The sequence below is a fragment of the Achroia grisella genome, unplaced genomic scaffold, assembly GCF_030625045.1.
Source record: "Achroia grisella isolate CSIRO2021 unplaced genomic scaffold, CSIRO_AGI_Agris_v1 utg874, whole genome shotgun sequence".
NCBI classification, from domain to species: domain Eukaryota; kingdom Metazoa; phylum Arthropoda; class Insecta; order Lepidoptera; family Pyralidae; genus Achroia; species Achroia grisella.
The window spans coordinates 2,398,122-2,423,570 of NW_026713051.1; the positions used below are offsets into that span (position 1 = coordinate 2,398,122).

A 25,449-nucleotide genomic window follows, 5' to 3' on the forward strand; every position below is an offset into this window, starting at 1 on the left:
CATTTCAGACGTTATGAACGTAATTTTTTTGTATAATATTTTTTTTTCCTTCCGTCCAGTTCTGTATTCAATTAAGAAGAACTGGCTAGAAACTCTATTGATTTTCTTTTTTAAAATCTAGTTTATTTAAGTATGTAAGTGTCTATATGTAATATTAAATGAAAATCCCTTGCATGAACAACTATTGCCATGCACGTTTGTCATTTTAGTAATCGTTTAGTGAGTAATAGGCTTTACTTTTCTCTTGGGATATAATGTAATATTACAACCGTATCTTAAAGTGCGTGGTAATAGGATAAAGAATATTTGCCACTCGGACAAATGTCACCCCGTAAATGCTAGCTTCTACGGTAACTACTAATTATATAGTTTTTAAACTTTTTAGTACACATTATTAATATAGTTCAAAATATGTTTTTAACACGAATAATTATATGGCAAATAAAGGTATTCAATAACAAATAATATTAATTGTCGACGAAATATGGATAATTTTTATTCTAAAATAAATGTGCAACCTAGTCGAAACATCGACAGAGGTAAATAGGTAAATACCTTCATCTTATTAATATTATAAACGCGTGAAAATGAAAATGCGTGAGTATGGATGGATGTTTGTTACTCTTTCACGTAAAAATTACTTAACGTATTTTGATGAAACTTTACAGTAATATAGCTTATATATCTTCAGAATAACATATAGGCAATAAACTTCACGCGTGAAACCGTAGCCACAGCTAGTTAGCTATAAAATTATTCGTGTTAAAACCTGTTTAACAATATTAATAATTATATCGCGTCAGTCTCTGAGAAACGAGTCAGCCGTATCACGTATCGCTATCCCAACTGATACCTGACACATGTTAGGAAGTCTCGGGGTCGTAGATCGGACACTTGATCATCTAATTCCAGTTCCTCATCGGCATCGCATTGTATCTGCATCGGTGACGGAGTGCTGACTCTAGAGGGGGTGGGGGATTCATCCAGGGTGATGTTGGGGCTGGGCGACTCGCTTCGCTCCCGGCTGCCGGGCAAACTCTGGGAGCGAGACTTGTCTTGTCATGTGTCCTCTATCCTAATATTTACTATGGCCGCCCGGCACATTGGACACTCCTTCAGTTGCGAGGTGCACAGCGAGCAGAATCCCCTGTAATATACAATTTATTATTAAAAATAACATCGTTGCTTTAAATGTTATATCTATATGTAATATATAGAATATACCATTATATTACTAGAATATGATTGGCATGTGTTCAGACAGGAAAATGGTTGTGGTTTCTTCCTACATTTTCATAAAAGCTAGCCGTTTTCTTATTTAGGATATTACAAGAGTTAGTAGCGAATTACTAATACATGCAAACTCAGGTCATACTATGAAACTATAACAAATGTAACATAACAATTCAACATTACAAAATATATGCAACAGTAGGTTAAAGTTTAGCGAAATTATCGTGTTTTTGTCATTGTACTTATATAACATATATGTACGTATATGCGCAATTTGAAAATTAATTATTACAGGATATACACCAATATGACTGATGACGATGACTATGCTATGCTATATGTCGAGCTTGCTTGCATAGCATAGTGGTGGTCTAGTGGTTTAGCACACCCACTCACTTCCGATGGTCGTGGGTTCAATTCCTCGCACGACGGTCTGGGTATTTTCTATGTACATATATTACGTATGTATTTACAAAAAATATCTATGTCTTTATATCAGTTGCCTAGTACCCATAACGCAAGCTCTGTTTACCGCGGGACTGGATGATGTTGTGTGAATTGTCCACGAATATTAGATATTACTAGCTGTCCCGGCAAACGTTGTTTTGCCATATAAATTAAAATCGCTATTAAAAAATTAGGGTTCATGCTAGAATGGTGAAAATTTAGGATTGTATGTATTTTTCAATCCTAAATAATAATAAAATGAAAATAAAATATGGCGAAAAAATAGAAAAATTATTATTAGGGGTGGATATTCCTTACCACATAGAGGTATAAAAATATATAGTAGCCGATTCTCAGACCTACTGAATATGCATATAAAATTTCATAAAAATCAATCAAGTCATTTGGGAGGAATATGGTAACTAACATTGTGACACGAGAATTTTATATATAAGAAGATTTTATATTATGTTAATTATTTCTGTTACGAAACTGTTACTTGCTGATGGGGAAACCTATCATTATCAACTACTATACTACAACTACCTAACAATATCTCAACAGTTGTGCTATTCTTGACCAATAATTAAGATAAAAAATGTATTCTTTAATATCGTATCCTATATATAGACTTGAACATGCTTGAACTGCGCTATATGCAGCGTGTTGCTATAGGGTAGTGATAATTTTATATAACAACATGAAAGATAACATTATGCAAGTGTCGTGGGTTTATTTGCAATTAATTACTACCCATATTGATAAAGACATATTTGTTTTATGTTACATTTTGTATACATTTTATTCATTTAAATATCAGTATCAACACAAACAACATATGTGTAAATAAGCCGTTGCATTGATTTAAAAAATAAAAAACAACGAGACTTCGACTGAAGTATGGATGTTTGATGTAATCTAATTCAAGTCTGTCCAGTTGCAAACTAAATTAGTCATAAATTTCAAAATCTTAGTCATAAAATTAAAAATGAATAATATAACATAAAAAGTGTATTTGGTAGTCAATTTACTCAAGAATTTAAGCGATTTGACTTTGCTGTGATAGAAAAATAATGAATACTGAGATCAATAATGCTATTCATTTATTAATTAACCATATATAATATCAAATTTAAAAATAAATTATGAATGCCAGACATTTTAGCCACTTATGAACGTCAAATTATTATATTAATAGTTATTCCCTACCATCCAGTTCAGATTATAGATTCAATTAAGAAGAACAGGCAAGAAACACAATTAAATTTCTTATTATTGTTATTTAAAAAATGTTTACTTATATAGGTGTCTATGACTAACATTAAATGAAAATTCCTATCGCTATTAGGAATCAACTATCAAACATAGACAACTATGTATGATGTTAAGTTTATTTTTACACAATTTATAAATATCTGACAAACAGTAGACGTACATAAAACTGAAAGAAAAACCAAAATCGTAGTTTACTGTAACTACGATTTTAATTTCTCTTTCAGTTCTGTTTTTTTTATATAAATAAATTTAAGAAGACGAATAAATAATTACCTGTGACCACATGGAATAAGAACACAGCAGGCGGTGTCGTCAAAACAGAGCGTGCACGAGTCTTCCTTCACGCTGGAACACCTCAGCTGTTCTAAATATATCCGCCTTGGCACGACCTGTGCAAATATTATTTAGTAAATACATATTTACAAACAATCATACTAATGAACACAAATGTATATAATAGTGAGCGATAATTCGAACCCGCGTTCTTCGGAAGTAAGGGCTGCTAAGTAGCTAGACCACCGAGTCATGGATGTGCTGTAGACATATACCATGGCGAAACCGCTATTTAGCAATAAGTCAGCCCTTTGTTACCTCAATATTGTAATTACGTTGTTTTTTATATTTGGTATACATATTAATTTATGCAATTGTTATTGTCTTCTTGTGAGAGGAACAATAGAGTTTCATTCATTCATCCATATATGTTTTTCGGACGACTCTAATGCCGTCTGCCGCAGCTGGCCTTTACAGCTTCACTGGACGATAGGGGGCGAATGCAGATGGCACACCAAACCAAAAGAAGTCCTTATGGAGCGGCTGAAGGCGAACTCCCGCCTGATTGAAACGACTTTAGTCTGAGGGCACCGCTAGGGGTTCGAACCTCGACTCAGGCCGTCGTAATTTTGATCCCTTCCGATGGATCCCCAGTCCAATGGACTGGGGCTCCATCGGAAGGGGTACATGTCTGTGATATAAAAAACGTTATATACTCTAATGACTACAATGGGGATGAGCAACAAGTGGCCAGCGAGCTACTTGCGGCCCGTAAAACATATTTTTGAGGCCCGCCAAACATTCATTCAACATTCATTCAATCAATATATTGTTATAAAGTTAATCATAAAACTATGGTATGGTATACATTAAACTGTAACATTTCTTGGGACCAGACTTGTTCAAACATGTAATACGAACGTTTGCATTGAACTTTGTTCAATTGAACAAAAATCTATACTTTCTGAAATTTAAAAATTTGTTAATTATAATGTTTATTATGAATAAAGTTTTGTAGATTATTAAAAGGTATTACTATTTAAAGGTACTTTATGTGCAGCCCGCCAAAAACTTTTAATATTTAAATTGTCCCGTCGATTAAAAAGTTTGCTCACCATGGGTCTACTGCATTGTTACCCCTTAGGAAATGAATTCTTACCTTCTTTTGCTCATCAGTGAGATATCCATGGGCGTTGAAAGATGAGAATGGTCTGTCTGTGGGTGGATACTTGAACGGCTCGTGACCAAAGTTAAATCTACATTGTTGAAATGCCATGAAGCTAGCCGCTGCGAAGAAACCCAATCTGATGTATAAAATAAAAGATGTTAACGTATAAGTTATGATGAGGATATTAGTATGACATATTAATAATAAATAATAACTGTGGACCATTCAAACAGCACCATCGGTAAGCAGAGCTTGTGTTATGAGTACTAGATGACTGACATAAATACTTAGATAATTTTGTTTTTTTTAAATGCATAATATACATAGAAAATACCTCGATCGATACAAATAATCATACTAATGAAATGTTTGTGCCGTGCGTGGAATCAAATCCGCGACCATCGTCGAAGATAGATAGAGATAGAGACATACAAATGTTAAGAATTAATTACCTGGTTGTTTCGAATATTTCCTTACAAGATTGGATGCGTAGCCCATTGATGTAGAATATGACTTCTTTGGTGTTAATGTCTATTAGACAGCCCAGGATGTCGCCGGGCCTCCACGCGGGCACCTCTGTTACTGCGGACGGTCGTGCCCTGTACCACACCAGTTTACGGCACCCGTCGTATGATAATGAATATAGGTCATCGCCGATGCCGAATCCTTCCTGTATTGTAAACAAAAATAATTAATAGTAAATTTATTGTGCACAAGACAGATACAAAATGGACGTAATTATGTTTTTATATTTATACTATTTCCAGATGAATTTATAGATGATAGCAATATATAGCAAGAATAAGTTTATTTGCGGACAACGTTATAATTTTAATTTTCATACTGCTTTCTTGATATATGATAGCGTAGCGGCTTTTGTATTGATTGCCGCATGCATCCTTATGTAAAGTGCGAATACTGTAACTACCATATAGTAATTTTTGTAGCTGTGACGTGGTCGTGTGGAATGAGTAGTCATGCTCACTAAAATGTCCAGACATGTGGCGGCGTGGTGGGCCGGGTCAATGGGCTCCCTAAAATATGGTCGAGCGCAGTGATGGCTGGCTCATCCGTCATACTCGTGAACGAGTGCTGCTTGTAGGGACTGGTCTGCTCTTATCACTACGACTGATTTAATCTTATTGCATGATTATATTTGACCCAAAAAATTAGTGCTTGTTGGTAGTTTGTATTCACACGTTTCGACTTGTAAATGTAAACTTACAAGGATTATTTAAAAGAGCAACACACAAGTTTCTTGCTCGTTCTTCTTGTGATGAGACAGCTTTCCGAACGAGTGGTAGATAAAAAACAAATTGTTATGACTATTCAAAAGTGCTTAAATTAAGTTTATTTGAATAAATGATTTTCTATTCTATTCTATTCTAAAAAAAAATTTAGAGGTGGACTACCCCTAACACTTAGGGAAATGAAAAATAGATGTTGGCCGATTCTCAGACCTACTCAATACGCTCACAAAATTTCATGAGAATCATGGGAGAGAAATATGGGAACAAAAACTGTGACACGAGAATTTTATATATAAAATTAACTACTCCAGCCGCAATTAGATACGACTAAAGTTTCTTTGATTTATAAGTATATAATATTAATCAAATGTTACTTATATGTATACATACATGAAACAATAATAATATTTATTTCAACATATAATTTAACTTAATAAATTATTATTATTTTTGATACCTGACATACAAACTTATGAATACTTATGACACATATGTATGTGTCATAAGTATTCATAAGTTTGTATGTATATAATTATTATATAATTTTATAGTATTAATAACATAAGAGGTGTGTTCCTCTTTTGTTATTAATACTATAAAATTAGTTTCTACTCCATTTCTATCTATAAAAACCTATCTATTTGTGTCGTACGAGGAATCGAACCTGCCATCATTGAACGTAAAGCGGTTGTCTAACGTAAATCGTTAGATCACCGAGGTCGTGGAACATCAAAATCGGCAGTTTATATAGACTTACATGATTCAAAAAATGGCTATTCTTGGTTGCCCATCCAATCTGCATGACCCCGGGCGTGACTATCAGCGACTCGTAGTACCAGCAGCCGTCGTCCACTTGGAACGTGCAGCGAACACTTTCAAAAGAGTTCGAATCGCACCTCGCCTCCAGACCGTTGCACGAGATCTTGAGGTACTCGCTCACGTCGTGAGAATTTAGTATCACATTTATGCCGGACATGTCCACTAATTCGTAGGATAATTTTCTGTCCTCTACTATAACTGTAATTATAAATAAATAATGTACTTATAAGTATATTAGCATAAAATAAATAACTATGGACAATAAACACAGTGCCATCTAGTTAACCAACTAGTAGTAGAGCTTGTGTTATGAGTACTAGACTACTGATATAAATACTTATACTTTGTTTGTAAATATATTCATAATATAAATAACAAACAGCATCATGAATATGTTTGTACCATGCGACGAATCGAACCCGCGACTATCGGAAGAAAATCGGTTCTATACCACCGAGGCTGTTGTCCGTATATTTTGTTATAATTTATAGTAGGTACCTATTTGTGACAATGCAATCGCTACGTATGAATCCTATCTGTCACCGCAGTTATTAACTGTTGTGTTAAATTTATACTTTATTTATTTAAATATATTACTATTTGCAATATATGTAGGTAGTTAAGTGAATCACAAATACAATTGTTGTAGGGTAGGTTGCGCTCTCTCGAATTAAATGTTATATAGTGAACGGACGTATTTTATTGTGCTCCTCAAATAACTGATATCAGTACATATTTTACAGTGGCGACGAGGAATAAAGTGCTTATGAGCGTGTACTTAAAGGTCGTAATAGTGATTTATAGTAAAAGTATAAAATGTCTGTGGGCAAAATCGGACCTTTCGACCTTGACAAAGACAACTGGGAAACGTATGTCGACCGGCTAGAACAGTATTTTGTGGCGAACGCTGTGAAAACGGAACTACAAGTGGCTACCTTAATAACAGTTATCGGAAGTGATGCGTATGACTTTATGGTTAATCTGTGTACGCCGACGAAACCCGCAAATAAAAGTTATGCTGACTTAGTGACACTCATGAAGGGACACTTGAATCCTAAACCCAGTATGTTAGCGGAAAGATTTAAATTTAGGCAGCGTATACAAAAGTCAGAAGAAACCATATCTAATTTTGTGGCGGAATTAAAAAAAATTAGCAAACAATGCGGATTTTCGGCGGATAGTTTAAGAGAAATCTAAGAGATCAATTCGTGTGCGGATTAATCAATGATGATATCAGGCAGAGGTTATTTACTGAGTATGACACGATCCCGTTCGAGCGAGCATATAAGATTGCTGTGTCGATGGAGGCAGCCGAGACGAACGCGGCCTTGATAGAAGACTGTACCAGGAGCAGACCAGGTGACAGTAGGCAAGGGGCGGCGCGCTCAGCGGCGGCCGAGCTGCATCACATCGGACACGCGGCGGGCGGCGGGGGCAGAGCACGCGGCCGGTCGGCCGCCGACCATTATCGCCGGCGAGCTACGCAGCAATACGAACACGGTCCAAGCGGCACGAGCGGAGCGGACGGGGGCACGAGCGGAGCGGACAGGAGACAATATACACACACCAGATCGAACAGAAACCAGAATTACAGCGGGAAAAATAGATGTAACGTATGTGGGGGGAACATGAGTCTGTTTCATGTAAATTTAAGGCCTATGTTTGTAGAGTGTGTAATCGAAGTGGACACTTAAAGAAGATGTACCCAAGAATACAGAGTCATAAATCGCTGTACAATTTACAAGAAGAACAGGTGCGGTATTTGGACAAATCGGACAGTGATAATAGTGACGAGGTAAATAATTATTCATTACACACAAATTTGAAATGCTTTGGACCATAGACCGTCAATATAAATATTGAAGGTGTATGGTTAAAAATGGAAATAGATACTGGGAGTGCTATATCATGTATAAATGTGGATTGTTACAATAATTATTTCAAACCTTGTAAGTTAAAACCTTGTAATTTAGTGTTAAGGTACTATACAGGGGAAACTGTATCCCCATTGGGCAAAATTACACCGGTAGTAAAATACAACGAGTTATGCAAAAAATTAGATTTATACATAATAGATAAGGGGAAAACTTGCCTATTGGGTAGAAATTGGTTAGAAGAATTAGAAATAGATAAATCATTGTCGGCATTGTCATGTTACAGAATAGGGACTTCGACGGATACCTTTAATATTAGGGAATTCAGTTCCAGATACTGTGAGGTGTTCGAGGACAAGTTGGGACGGTTCACCGGAGGCACGGTAGGGTTCCGGCTGCGTCCGGACGCGCGGCCGGTATTCATGCGGGCGCGGCCGCTCGCGTACGCGCTGCGCGAGCCCGTGGGCCGCGCGCTCGACCAGATGCTGAGAGACGGAATCATCAAGCCGGTCACTACCTCCGACTGGGCCACGCCCATCGTACCGGTAATGAAGAAGGACGGCACCATACGGGTATGCGCAGATTTTAAGATCACTCTCAATAAATGTCTCGAGGTGGACCACTATCCCCTTCCGAAGGTAGAATACTTACTTACAAAATTGCATGGCGGGAATAAATTTACAAAATTAGATTTATGGCAAGCGTACGCACAGTTTGAGCTAGACGAATCAAAAAAATACACGGTAATTAATACACATAAGGGATTATTTATGTACAATAGACTGATCTACGGGTTAGCGTCGAGTCCTGGAATTTTTCAAAGAAAACTGGAGCAACTTTTTGCAGATATACCGACAGTAGGGGTGTTTTTAGACGACTTAATTATTACAGGCAGGGATGACGAGTCACACATACAGACATTACATAAAGTTTTTGAAAGGTTACAAAAATATGGGTTAAAGATAAAAAAAGAGAAATGTACATTTTTTGCAGACTCGGTAACGTATCTAGGGTTCGTTATAAGTAAAAAAGGGGTTCATACCTATCCTGAGAAGATCGAAGCAATAAAAAAAAGCCCCTATACCAAACAATATTACGGAGTTACGTTCCTTTTTGGGACTTGTAATGTATTATGCTAAATTTGTGCCTAATCTAAGTACAGTATTGAGCCCACTATATCACTTATTAAAAAAAGAAGTTAAGTATGAGTGGAACGTGCAATGTATGAATGCATTTAATAAAATAAAATGTATGTTAATTTCTAGTGTAGTATTAGCCCATTATTCGTCGGAGCTGCCTATAGTGCTGACGACGGACACCAGCAGTACGGGAATAGGAGCCGTTATTTCACATATTATGACTGGAGGACAGGAGAGGCCAATAGCGTACGCATCCCGAGTTCTCAATGCAGCCGAGAGATCCTATTCTCAGATTGATAGAGAAGCCCTGGCTATAATTTACGGGGTGCGTAAGTTTCATCAATATCTGTATGGCCGGAGATTTACGCTCCGAACAGATCATAAACCGCTTGTATCAATTTTTGGAGATAAAACCGGTATACCGATAATGGCAGCTAGCAGGTTGCAGCGCTGGGCTGTAATTTTAGCGGGATATGACTATGCCATAGAATACGTACGAAGCCAGAACAATGCAGCATTATCTCGGTTACCGATAGGAAAAGAAAAATTAAAGGGCAAAGAAATAACTTATTTAAATTTTATTCAAAATTTTTTACCAATAACAAGGAAAGTAGTACAAAATAGTATTATGAAGGATGATATAATAATGAAAATAGTATATTTTTTACAATCAGGGTGGCCGAACGATTGTAAAGATGAAACCCTAAAGCCTTTTTTTTATTCGCAGAAATGAGTTGTATCTCGATAGGGGTTGTATAATCTGGGGCTATCGGTTGGTGATACCTAATGCATTGAGAGCGGAGTTACTGAAAGAACTACATGTTGGACATTTAGGAATTGTTAAAATGAAGAGTATAGCACGCGGTATTATTTGGTGGCCAGGTATAGATTTAGACATCGAGAACACATGTAAGCAGTGCATCACGTGTGCGGTAGAGGGCACTGCACCACCGCATGTACCACCGCAACCGTGGCCCTATATTAAAGAGCCGTGGTCGCGTTTGCACATTGATTTCCTAGGACCATTTCAAGGTAAAAGGTTTTTAGTAATTATAGATGCTACAAGTAAATGGCTAGAAATATTCCTAATGGCGAGAAGCACGGGAACAGCGGTTATAAAAGTACTCCGTGAGACTTTTGCACGGTTTGGGCTTCCCAAGGAAGTTGTTTCTGATAATGGACCACCATTCAGTAGTCGAGAGTATGCTGAATTTATGGCAAACAATGGTATTAAAACGACGTTTACCCCTGTGTATCACCCCTCGGAGAACGCGGTCAAACTGTGCAAACGCGCGATTAAGAAATCATTAAGAGATGGTAGTGATTTAGATGCATCATTACAAACTTATCTGTTAATGTATAGAAATGTAGAACACAGTACCACTGGAGTACCGCCTGCGATGCTATTACAGCGTAGAAAGTTAAGGTGTAGGCTGGATTTACTACGAGAAGATAGGCAGGTAGAAATACAGGAATCGCAACAAAGACAAGTACATAACGCAGGCGGTACACCAAAAACTATTAATGTAGGGGACACCGTATGGGCGCGAGACTATACAGGAAAAAAGTGGATAGAAGGTATAATCAACAATAAAGTAGGTTCTAGAAATTATATTGTAAGTAGGGAAGGGGGTCCATCCATTAAAAGACATGCAGATCAGATCAAAAAAAGACGTAGTAGCTGTTATGGTGTGCCTTCAACTACACATATAGTAGTTTCATCGCAACATACGAACACGGGTGTTGATGATTCCGTAACTGAGTCCATGGATATGCAAGCTATTACACAGTTAGGAGCAGATGTAGAAATTTCAGGTGGAGGTGAGGTTCACGTAACTTCAAATTTGGCATTATCCCCTGGAGTTTCTACAAAATCGGATATTGATAACCCCATAGAAACACCGGTGAGCCGTCTCAAACGATGTAGGAAGTCTGTACATAGATATGGGTTCGACTTCGACTAATGTAAAAAAAAAAAATGTTTTATTTGTAAAATATAATTGTACTAGTATATAAGGGTGGAGGTGTAATATATGTAGGTAGTTAAGTGAATCACAAATACAATTGTTGTAGGGTAGGTTGCGCTCTCTCGAATTAAATGTTATATAGTGAACGGACGTATTTTATTGTGCTCCTCAAATAACTGATATCAGTACATATTTTACACTATTGAGAGAGTGAAGTGAGTATTTTCACATTAAAACATCTCGCTCTTTGGGATGAGACAGCTTTCCGAATGAGCGGTATTAAAAAAAGTGATGATTCAAAAGTGCTTTTAAATAAATTATTTCAGATTCTACTGGCTGTGCCCGTTACTTCATTCGCGTGGTTATCAAAAACACTTCATACATATTTATTCGGTTCAGTTTATAATATTAGTATAGATTCTATTCGGAATAACTATTACATTAAACGGTAGTTTTTGGGTAGACATAGATCAGAACATTTGATCTTGTCCTCTCCTAACGCATACATACACTTCATAATTACATACCCCCTCCGATCGATCCCCCGTCCAATTCAAACGGGGATCGGTATTACGACGGCCTGAGCCGAGGTTCGAACCCCTAGCGGGGCCCTCAGACTAAAGTCGTATCCATCAGGCGGGAGTTGGCCTTCAGCCGCTCCATAAGTCCTTCCGCGGGTTTGGAGTGCCATCTGCACTCGCCTCATATCATCCGATGAAGCTGTAAAGGCCAGCTGCGGCCAACAGCATTTGAGTAGTTCGAAAAAAACTTACATAAATTATCTAAGGCCCACTTCGCACAGAAGCCAACCTGTCTCCACATATGGTCATCGTTATCTGATAGCCTCTCCAGCACCAGTAAGGGGTTCTCCGGTTCACGGTCCAGTCTATTTTTTATAGTCAATTTATTTTCAGTCGTATGTGCGAATTTCTCTAGAGCAATCAGCGCGAACAGAACAATACACGCATCACGTTTGCTTATCTGTCAAAGAAATGTGTCATAACATTATTATTAGGTTAACTTTGATCATAATTGTAGAGCTAAAATTATCACTATTATTTATTTATTTCATATTATAATAAATTTGCACCATGCGAGGAGTCGAACCCGCGACCATTGGATGTAGTAGAACAGCGTGTTAAACAGCTAGACCACCCAAGCCATATTTGATTGTGTACGACGACCTCATCATCATCTGCTTCTTTCTTATCCCATTTACATATTTGTGGTCGGCGTAATATGTTTTTCTCTTCCATCATCACCGTTCGCAATTATCTCGTTATTTACTCCCTTTCGTACCATCGTTGTGTAGACGACAATGAAAGTAAAAAACAAACCAGGAATGTGAGTAGATAGTCGAGTGTGTTCTCAGTGAGCACAGCGACGCTGTTAGGTCCAGCGAGCTTCTCAGCTATGCAGCCGAGCACCACGCAGATGTTCCTCTCCACGCGGATGTTCAGGTCACCAGTGTTGGCGCGCTCAGAACACAGGCCGAATAACTGCGTCACCTGCAATCATTACATTATTCAATAGCAATATCCATTACAACTATCTTTATAATAATACTTTGACGGTCAGTAATACAATAAATATATGAACCGATGTTCTGGTGAAATAATCTCGCTATTGTCAGCCTCTCTTCAAATGTTGCAGTAAGAGCAATTGCGAACAATCTTATTTTCTGTTACGCGTGGATTAGAAAATATTGAGTCTTCTATAGGAAATGTGATCCTGTGATGATCCTTCGGTATATTATTGTAAATTTTGATACAAATTCACAATAAGATACCGAAAGATATACTGGAATTACCTTTAAATAAATTCAAAACATCTGTTAAATCATATTTATTGAGTAATGCATATTACACACTAAACGATTACTTGAATGAAACATGCTTGGGAATAGTAGTTTGTGCACGGGATTCTCACTTAATGTTAGATATAGACACCAACTAGAGTAGAGAATGTAAATAAACTGACATAAAAAAAATCAATTGAGTTTCTTGCCAGTTCTCAACTGAATCTGTATTCTGAACTGGAGGGAAGGAAAAATATTTAACTTACAATTCGAAGTTCATAAGCGGCTGCATGTCCTACATCTATAAATTATTTAATTTGACTTTATTTATTTGGTTCAAGTGTTGAATGATAGTTTCGGTGTCACTAAATTGTTATTCTAGAACCACTTTAGACTAAATTACTTTTCAACCCAACTGTGAAAGCGGTAGTAAAAATTGTATTGTATACTAGCTGTACATGAGACTTCGTTCCCGTGTAATTTAACTTTAGATTTGCATTTTTCTAAAATAAAAGTAGCCTAAGTTACTCCTTATTATATCAGCTACCTGCCAAAAAACGTCAAAATCGGACTAGCCATTTCAGAGATTAGCCGGAACAAACAGACAGACAGACAAAAATTGTAATAAATGTTACTTTGGTGTATGTACCGTATTTATATTTATATGCATATAGTAGAAAACGGTTATTTCAATATTACAAACAGACACTCCAATTTTATTTATATATGTATAGATGTATAGATAATTTACTAACCCTTATCACTGAATCTTTGGACGGCAGCGGACAGTCGTCAAACAAGATAGTGATGGCGGAAGGCCCAAAAGGATCTTCCAAAGGTATTACATTCACCATGGACGAAACCACTTGTATCCAGCCCTCTTCTTTATCAGCTATCACATGAAGCTTCACCAATGAAACTGGGGATTCTTCATCACTGAAATTACAAAATGAAATAACATGACTTATAAAACATATTTCTAATTAAAAAATGCACTATATTACTAACTAGCTGTACCCGAGACTTCGTCCGCGTGGAATTTAACTTTTTTTTTCTAAAATAAAAGTAGCCTAGTTAGTAGTAGTAGTTACTCCCTATTACATCAGCTACCTGCCAAAAAGTCCCGTTAAAATCGGTTCAGCCATTTCAGAGATTAGCCGGAACAAACAGACCGACAGACAAACAAAAATTTTAAAAAGTGTTATTTTTGTGTATATACCATATTTATATTCATATGCATGTAGTAATAAACGGTTATTTAAATATTACAAACAGACACTCTAATCTTATTTATATGTATAGATTACTAATATTATCCAATTTCTACAAACTGTTTTAAATTAAAAAAACATTTATTCATGTAGGATATTTTAATCAGTTATGAACGTATTTTTTTTGTATTATAAATTGTTCCCTACCAGTTCAACAAATAAACAAGAAACTCAATTGAATTTGGTTTTTGTTTAATCGCCAGCAGGTTCGCAGGTTTTGTCTTTTCTAATTCCATCTAAATCTGTTAATGTATACAGATTAATAATACTAGAATGAGATTTTATGTATATAATAGATGATTTCTTATAAGTTTCAGTAACAAAAATGGCTGTTGGTCCGATTTATATTAGGTACATGCCTTATCTATGAGGTATTTGTAAATATTTATATTATTGTGATTGCAGATAAGCTATAAATAGCGACAACGTCCTTTTTATAGTAAAATGTACTCTATTCATAGTATTTTCAGTAGTATTTCAAATGACGCACGTTCTTCAATGAAATATATCTATATTACTAGTCGACCAAACGACGCAAACGTTGTTTTGTCACATAAATTAAAATCGCTATTAAAAAATAGGGGTTGGTAATAGGAGGGTGAGAATTTTGGGTTGTGTGTATTTTCTAATGCCACATTATAAAAAAAACTAAATTTTATCAAAAAAATAAAAAAGTTAGGGATGGACAAACCTTATCACTTAAGAGTATGAAAAATAGATAGTAGCTGATTCTCAGACCTACTGAATATGCATATAAATCTCATAAAAATCAATCAAGCAGTTTCCGAGGAGTATGGCAACTAACAATGTGACACGAGAATTATACATACATATAGGATAGGATTATACATTTGTATCTAACAAATAATATAAACCAGGATATATTTTTATTTATCATAACTCTAATATACATATTCGAAATGTGTGATATATATGTATTAAAAATCATAATACAGTAAGCAATAAAAATAAGTAGGTTTAAAACATTATACACATTATTATATAACAAGTACATAAACAAGGTCAGGGACATGTAAGCTATAAATTGCGAAATAATAACGCATACATAAACTATTGTTACAATACAGGAGGTACTCGCATATTTTAAATATATTCATATTCTGGAAACGCATTGGCAATCATACTGTAATTAAACGCACGCATATATCTTTGTATAATATCATATAAAGTAGTAGCAGCTAAAATAGTGTGTTATATTTTTTTAGATTTGACGGCCTCGGTGGTGTAGCGGTTTAACACACTGCTTTACTTCTGATGCTCGCGGGTTCGATTCTTCGCACGGTGCAAAGATTTATATTCATGAGTATAATTGTTTGTATCGATCTGGGTGTTTTCTATGTATGTATTTACAAAAAGAATGTTTATGCATTTATATTAGTTGCCTAGTACCCATAACAATTTTATAATTTGCAGTCGTCCCGTGGTTAAATTGCGACCATAATTAATAATAAATTGTGATTGTATCAGGGTACTGCTGTCAAAGATTATTAATAAAATGGTATATAATTCTGAAACGTAGTTATGCTTTGTTCAATTTATTTTGTTTAAGAAAATAATGTAATAATCATTATAAAAAACTTCCCTTTCGCATTCTTTGTGTAATCCTTAACTTTTGGATATTTTATATACTTTGTTCGTACAAGCAGTATAAAGTTTTGTTTCGCTTATCAATGTATAAGATTATAACCCAGGACAATGCATACAGCTCTTTAGGATCAAACTATGCACATACAGTACTAAAGAAGTAACTGAGATAATGTTTTTTTTGTAATTACATAATAACCCAGGATAGTGCACACAGCGCTATCTAGGATCAAACTATGCACAGGCAGTACTGCAGAACTAACAGAAACTCTTCATTTGTTTTTTAATTACATAATAACCCGCGATAATGCGCACAGCACGCACAGCTAGTACTAAAGAAGTAACAGAAATACTAACATTTTTTGTAATTACATAATAACCCAGGATAATGCACACTGTACTAACTAGGATCAAACTATGCACAGGCAGTACTGCAGAACTACAGAAACACTTCATTTGTTTTTTAATTACATAATAACCCGCGATAATACGCACAGCACGCACAGCTAGTACTAAAGAAGTAACAGAGATACTATATTTTTTTGTAATTATAAGTGTAATTATATAATAACCCGGGATAATGCACACAGCACTATCTAAGATCAACCTATGCACAGCTAGAACTAAAGAAGTAATAGAAATACTATATTTCTTTGTAAGTACTTAAGAACCCAGAATAACGCACAGAGCATTATCTAGGATCAATCTATGCACAGCCGGTACTAAATAAGTAAAAGAAATACTTTTTTTGTAATTACATAATAACCCAGGATAATGCACGCAGCGCCATCTAGGATCAAACAATGCACAACCAGTACTTATTTTACGGTTAAGTACGTACTGACCGGATTTTGATAAAATTTTACAATAATATATCTTATGCATCAGAATAATATATAGGCTATAATTTTTATTAAAATTTATATATTGTACTTTTCGCAGCTGAAACTGCGGGCACAGCACAGCACAGTTATATAAATGCGAAAGTTTGTAATATAGATGTTTGTTATTCTTTCACGCAAAAACTACTGAACGGATTTTGATGAAACTTTACAATAATATAGCTTATGCATCAGAACAACATATAGACTATATTTTATATTGAAATTTGACGCGTGTAATACTTATTTAGGACCAGCTGTGCCTACAGCTAGTCCTAAATATGTTAATATTGATTTTTCTACTATCTACGTACCTACATATAGGCACCCTATATTAATGATATGGGCAAATGACAATAAACAAATAAACGTTGAACATTAAATGATATGACTGGTAATAGTTCCCTATTATCACGTATTGCCAACCTTTAATAAAATAATCGATTGCTTTAACATACACTAGCTATGCCTACAACTTCGTACGCATGGTAAATGGTATAAGAATCCGTATAATTTTGGTAAATTAATGGAAATAAAATACAGTGCTATATGAAACGTCCTGCCGAGGTTTTCTCACGAGAAACGCATGGGGTTTTTCAAGAAGGGTATATTAAGGTTTCTTAAGGCTCGGCAACGCGCATCACTCATGGTGTCTATTTACCTGGGCCATTAGTAGCTAAATAAATATTTGTTTGTATGGAGATCGTCCATAAGTGTGTTTTTTGAAAAAAGTAATATCTACTTAACGTATAAATATTTTTATACATGTACGATTTATTTGTATATATGATTCTATGAATTAGCAACCGGAATGTAGACATGTACACAAACAAAAATGTTTAATACACAAAATGTACGTGTATAAAACTCCGTATGTAGTAGATCTACATGTATTATACGTGTGTAAATCATAATGTCTTCTCAGAAGAGACGCACAGCAAAAACCAAACGTTCGCTCGTGAAGTGCATGCTCCAGTTTCCACGAGTTGCAATCTATGCAAAAATTCTTATGTAGAATGCGTAGGATGGTAACGTACGCGGTGAAGTATAGCAAAATTTATATCAACAACAACACTCTCAAAGTAATGTTAGTGAAAGCATATTTTTATGGTAAACAACTTACCGGCACACCCTATGGTAAACGGTAACTATCACCTATATACATCAACAGCACTATACATTCATATGTCCCCTCCGATCGATCCCCCGTACAATTCAAACGAAGATAGAAATTACGAAGGTCTGAGGCGAGGTTCGAACCCCTATCGGTGCCCTCAGACTAAAGCCGTATCCTCGTATAATTAAACGCAAAGCAAGCTGATACCAGCAGAAAAATGTATTTTATTTTTTAATAATTATATACCATAGGTCTAATATGACATTCTGCGAAGCCCGCGATATTTATATTATTAGACTGGTGTATACATTCATTAGTTTTCATTGGGTTGTAGCCTATTTGATTCCAAACACAAAAAATAGTTTAAGTAGTTTTAAACTAATTTAATAATAACAATATTAAATTGAAGCCTATAAGTAGATAAACACAGATAATTTCGTGAAGGATTTTTTTTTTGGAATTATATAAACTAGGTGGAGGGCGTCGATATTCGCAACACAGTTTTATACTTCTGTGAATATCATCGTTTCTTCAGTAAATTAGTACACATGTTTTCTGTATTAAGTAAATAAATAAATTATAAGACAATTACTAAAATCTACTCAGAATAGAATTAATAGTAGTAACAAACATTCTATGTAAAAAGAGTTGAAGTAAAAACACCTTTTACAAGATCAGTTCAAAACATACCAACATAGGAAAATTGAATAACTTTAATTATCAATTAGTATATTACCAACAAATGTACGAATACAAAATTTATTCATAGCATTGGTACTTAAACATTGAAAAAAAAAAATCTCACACGAAGCAAAGTACAAATTTTTATTTGCATAAAAGTGTAATTTGTTATTTTTCATCAGAATGCTGAACAAAGGTCAATATCTTTACTGGATAAGTATATACCATATTTTATATAGAGGCTTTTTTTATTTGGAATTCCATCCATATTATGTTAGTAACCAAGCTATATAGGTACTATGTTAATAAATATACTAGCTAACCCCGCGAACTACGTTCCGTCTCAAAGATAAACATGTCAAAGGTTTTTTAAAGTTACGCAATAAATTTCTGAACGCACCCTGTTTGACAGGTATCAGCAGTTTGTATGGGAAAATAAAATTGTTGATTGTATTATTTTACATCAAATTTATATTTTTATATACATTACTTCAAATTTTATCACCGTTTAAACCTTCCATGGACTGCCACGAAAAAATTGACCAAATCGACTCAGCCGTTCTCGAGTTTTAGCGAGACTCAATCCATTTTTATATAGAAGATATATATAAATATATGTACATATATATATTTATCAGTTCATATAACTGTGTCGAAGTAAGCATATGCTTTCGTTTTCAAATCTAATCAAATAAAAAACCATTTATACTATATAATCAAATTGTAGGACGTTTTAGCCGCTTAAGAACAACATTTTTGTATATATTTCCCTACCGTCTAATTTAATAGGTATACCCACACATTGTGTGTCTTTTTAAGATAATTATATAAGAGTTAGATGAGTAGATACAGATTCTCAGTCATCTGTATCCTGCACTGGCATATTAGTTTGTTGCCCTAGTCATTAGTGATATTAATATCAATAATAAATAATATGTGCTCAGTAAATCATGGACAATGAAGTGTTTACGTAAATGTTAGTTTATATCCGCGACGAGGTTCGTGTCATTGGTTCTTATTGATTTAATGGGATAAGATGAAGGTATCCTCTACAAGTACTATATATAGTACTTGTAGAGGATACCGAGGTAAATTGAGAGACTAGCTTCCGAGACGCCAAGAAGGAACGAAAAAAAAATTCCCATAATTTTTAATAATTGCAAAAATAAATAGATTCAAATAGATGGGATGAATGTATGTAAGTGTGATCTGGGGATAATCCTATAGACTGTAAAACTATTTCCAAAAAGATACAAGTACTATACATTTAAAAATAGAGACGGGTCGGATAATCATTAAGAAATAACTATCAAAAATTGTCACATACCTTTTAATAATTGTAGAAATAAATAGATTCGAAGAGATAGGGAGAATGTAAGTGTAATCTTGAGATAATCATAAAGATTGTAAAAACTATTTCCAAAATCGGTTCATTATTTACGAAAATACTATATAATATAATTTATACTAAGTGTAATCTTAGAAAACATCTTTCAAAACATTTACATAATAAGCCTTAGAGTTGATGCTAAATTCAAAACAAATATTAAGCAAACTTATGTAAACAATTATTCATGAACTTCACCTCACCGCTTGATTACCAACAGTTGAGTGCAATCCCAAAGGCTTATTATTATGTCAATGCTCAAAGATCATCAGTAGGAATATAAATGTAGCCTTACTTGTCAACGAATGAAGCTATCAATGTGAGCATCTCGAGGACGAGCTGGTCGACTATTAGTGAGTCGACAACTTTAGGCAACTGCACCCTTGGTTCCACTGAAGTCAGGGACGCCGCAGTGGTTGCTGCAGGCGGTGCGTACGCCCCTCCTTCATGTGGTGCCTTATCTTTGCACCAACACAGGCCCATTACCTTTAAATAGTATAATTGATTAATACATTTTTAATCTGCCACAAAAAAGAACCACTATATCTAATAAAGTTCATATATATAATAATAATTATTATTATATATATATAATTGATAATTAATTTTTTAATCTGCCAACTTCTTGGATTGTAATTTATTAAAATGAACCACTAAATCTAATGAATTTAGACAGACCAGTCTTACGTTGGGAGGAATGACTACTCCCGAGTTCGGATACAGACTGTAGTTATTACAATAGATTACCCGTTATATATATGGTTGGTACCATATACACGACCCCTCCCCGGCAATAATAAAAAATATACATACAGACATAGTTTGTATATTTTTTTTTCCATTTAATGATCAGTATGCAAAATCTGATCAAACTGGATCAGATTTTGACAAGAATCAAATGAAGTGAAATTGTTAAATTTATATAGTTATTTTTATTTCAAACCATGGGAATAAAAATTAAAAGATGGATAGTAAATCGGTATTTTGTGAGCATTTTTATATATAAGATGTTTAGATAAAACAATACCAATTCTGTTAAATAAACAAAACAAAAAAGGTTTGCATAATATGAATGAGTAGTCAGCAGCATACATATATAATTAGACAGTGATCATATCGAAAAAACATTAGTTTTAAACACAATTCTGTTGTTACTTTATTTTTATTTTTAAATCCTTGGTACTAACAAGAAATCATTAAAAATGTCTGAAACCTTTTTATATTATTTTTCTTTTTTGGATTTTGGACTAAATCCCATTATCTGCATTAATGTGATATAATATATATTCGTAAATAGAGATTTGACATTGATTTTATCTAAACTTCCTACTCAATTTTTTTTTGTAGGTCGTGGGAGATAATGTCAATGTTAAAGTTCCCTTTAAAGAACATTAATAACTATTTAAAGTAAAAATTAATTATAAGTTTAAACATATTAAAAATAAGCAACAATAATTATTTATTTAGTTAATAAAACAATGATAACATGTTGTACATAGAAACAGTTGAAAAAATAATTATGTCTTAATAATTTTAACTATTTATAGCAAGTCTTAGTACATACGTCTGTCATATACTCATAATAGTCAAATAAAGTTCGAATTTAAACAATAATGTGACCAGTTTTGGCACAATAAATCAAAATAAGTCTACAAATACGTGAATAATAATATTGGAGATAGAAATTCTGATTCATTAAGTTGACGGAAAAGTAAATATTAATTTCGGAAAAGTTAATATTTGAAATACACATTTTTTCAAAATAACTTGATAAAGAATATATGAAAAAATGATTTAAATAAAAGTTGAGAAAAAATAATTCTGCACAAAACAGGTCCTCTTTACGCTGTTAATCAATATTCATCTCATATTAATATTTTAAGTTACTTATAAGTCCATTCTAAATATAACTTCTTTAAAATTCCAGTAAATAATTTAGCCGTCACAAATATGTCGGATTATATATGAAATTAAATAAATGTAAAACATCACATTAAAATTAAGTACTTGGAATTCATCAAGTAAAATCTTATCAAGTTCATCTGTATTGGGAATGGAATTTGTACCATATAACATTACTAAACACATAATGAGCAGAAATTGATACCCCGACTCAATTAATAAACTGCATACATACTGTAATATTAACTTTATTGACCACACCCAACATGCATATATGAGAGAAAAAAATCTGACTCAACAAATCTAAGTAACTTCCAAGTTGTTTGTTTCTGCGAATCGTTTCCTGTCACTAAGATTATATTGTGGTTTCATCTTATATTGGAATGCTACCACATCCATAATTATCTAATTGGCATATATATAACTATTTACTTAATACACAAAATATTTTCTAATTACTCATTAAAATTTTCTAAATAAAATAGTTTCAATTAGTTAAAACTATACATAGCAACATTTAATGCTACAATTCAACTTTTATGTACACACTAATCTATTATTACAGTATATGGTATACTACTACTAACATTAACAAAATTAGTATTCAAAGACAGTTTACAGACAACCTTTATCAGTATATAACATAACAATAAATACAATATTTAGTACAGAAATATGTAGTAATGTTCAAAAGTATTTAGAATATCAATTCATATCCATAGCCGTACCGTAAGAAACACTTTCATCCTTATATTATATTGAGACTCACTTTCACTGTTTAATATTAGTCACCATTTTCATCCAACTATATCTATAATTTATTGATTATTTCCTCTTTCTAAAATCAGGTGTATTGCCTATATCTACAAATAGTTCTATAAATATCTTACTTCTTACTTCCTCTAAATATTGCCTTAAGTTCTTTTATCATTTGATTCCATCTTGATGTCCTGTTTATCTTTTCTGTAGTCATCCGACTTCTTTCTTTATTATATGTCTATTTTGTCTATCCATTAAACTATTATTTTTCCTTAAATTTAGATAACTATATCTTCATCATTTCATATGAAATGCATATATTCTAAATATATGATATATTAATTTATATATCCTGCTGTGAGCATCATCATTGTTGTGTTGTGATGTGTGATGTAATAAATATTATTCAATTCCATATTTAATACTCTATGCAATATTTAATGTCTAGCATAAATCACTACTCGAGGGTTCGGATACAGATCACATTTATTATTATAGATAACATGTTATATACATATATGGTACACTATACACCACAGACCTTCAGTCTAAGTACTACAATTTCAGGAATTAATAACAACAATAAACCAACAGAGAAATAGGATCATCTTACTAAATGCATAATTCATAAAAAAGCCAGAAGCTCTGATTTTGTATGACCAACTGGCTAAACATACTGAAGTAACCTTAAAAATATCAACATAACATAAAAATATAAAACCTCATAATTACAATTGAAAAAGAAATATAATATATACATATATATATTATATTTAAGTATTAACTAATATATTAATATATAATATAATGCAAATGTATTTACATAGTTGTAATTTAGCATCCCCTCCAAGAAACACATTATACAATTACAATTTTTGCTGTATCAAATTACAGGCTCAAGTTAATTAATATACATATCCAATGAGAAATTAAAAAAAAACCTTTAATAACTACTACTACCATCATTGGGTGCACAGATTCTAGGGCACTACACACAGTCCCACACAACATATATATATGTATATATTGTATTATTAGTAAAAAACAATCTTCAATTCTATGACAATACAACCAACAAATAATAACCATATTTTTGGAAAATGTAAAAATATGAGAATAACATAAATAATAATGTAATTTGCCTCGCTGTCTAATGGTGATATTGATTCTAAAACCTAAACTTGGAAGTGACATCAGCACTGAGCTGGCACACAAATTAAATAAAGACATATCATAGCTTCCTATGACACCCTGAAGGTCAACACAAAAAACCAACTAAAAAGTTGTAAACACAATTATGTAGAGTTATTTTATAATATCTTACATCTTCTTGACCTCAATGTTAAACACATATTTTATATATTTCTTAGATTCAACATTGCCCTGGAGATTTTATTATAGGAGTATATATATATTTATACATGTATATATATAAATATATATGTTAAATGACATTTTAGTATAATTTGTCTAAAATAAATATGATGAATATCAGAATTCTCAGATTTATTAATTTGAAAATTTAATAGCAACAAAATGCTAAATAGAAACATCATGAACATACATATTTCGTAAAATAAAACATTGTAACAAAATGATATGATAGTTTTTAACAAGAACAGAAAGTAAATTTTCTACAATACCTAACTACCATTCATACCAACAGTTCTTGTTTCACACATTCTGAACATTAAATAATTTATTCATAGTCAATATTTACAATGTAATCATTTATACACTATTGTCTATTATGTTCAAATTTAGTTTCAGATTTAAATGGTTTTCATTTTAAATAAAGGAAGTCTAAAGGAAGTCTAAAACAAGAACAAACAAGAGCTACGTTATTTTAGGGAGGAAGTAATTACTATACATAGATATTTACTTAAAAAAGTTATTTTTATATCTACATATATATGATGTTGATAGGCTTTTATAATAAGATAAGTATAAAAATAAATATCATATAACACTTATAGAAAAAAAATGCCATCTGGGCAGTGCGAGTGTGAATCATAATATTAATTTCACTTATTCACTTACCGTAATTTACTCTTCATTTCTTTTAACCACTATAAATACTTGTTGGCGACTTAGTGACTTCACAAACGTTATTAACAAGAGAAAAGTAATTAAGCATTGAATAATAAATCAGATAATTTTATTTTTGTAAACAGTCTTGAAATGAAAACGAATGAAATGAAACTAGAGAACGAAATCGTGAGCTTGAATGTGAATGTCAGTTGGTTCTTAAGTCAAAAAAATCAAATGTGTCATTCCGGCCGTCATAATATGTCATTCCTGCCGTCATAATATGTCATTCCTGCCGTCATAATATGTCAATCCGGCCGTCATAATATGTCATTCTAGCTTCAAAATGTTCACAGAGTATGCTCGAACCTTTTGAAAAATTGATTAATAAAGAAAGACTGTATTTACACTCCATAGTGATAAATTCCCTACAACTTCTATTTTTTTTTTGTCGCCAATTTACCAAGTATTAAGAAACTAATTAGGTGTGTGGAGATTAGCTAGCAATATTCTAAGTGCCACTCATAACAATCTCTTTCCTCTCAATATATTGTGTTTTCTATTTTTTATTTGGT

The 25,449-nt window shown here is 33.4% G+C and overlaps 1 protein-coding gene across 1 annotated transcript; it reads right to left on the minus strand.

The window, feature by feature from the left end:
• Positions 1-603: 603 nt before the first annotated feature.
• On the minus strand, positions 604-24,953 carry LOC131853000 (RING finger and SPRY domain-containing protein 1-like). The gene is made up of 10 exons (XM_059203785.1): positions 24,887-24,953; positions 20,481-20,671; positions 13,999-14,179; positions 12,783-12,953; positions 12,219-12,426; positions 6,404-6,663; positions 4,849-5,066; positions 4,388-4,532; positions 3,229-3,344; positions 604-1,147 (listed from the first exon to the last, which is right to left on the minus strand). The coding sequence occupies exons 2-10, from the start codon at positions 20,666-20,668 to the stop codon at positions 1,060-1,062; spliced, it is 1,575 nt and encodes a 524-aa protein (XP_059059768.1). The 5' UTR covers positions 20,669-20,671; positions 24,887-24,953; the 3' UTR covers positions 604-1,059.
• Between the last annotated feature and the right edge of the window lie 496 nt (positions 24,954-25,449).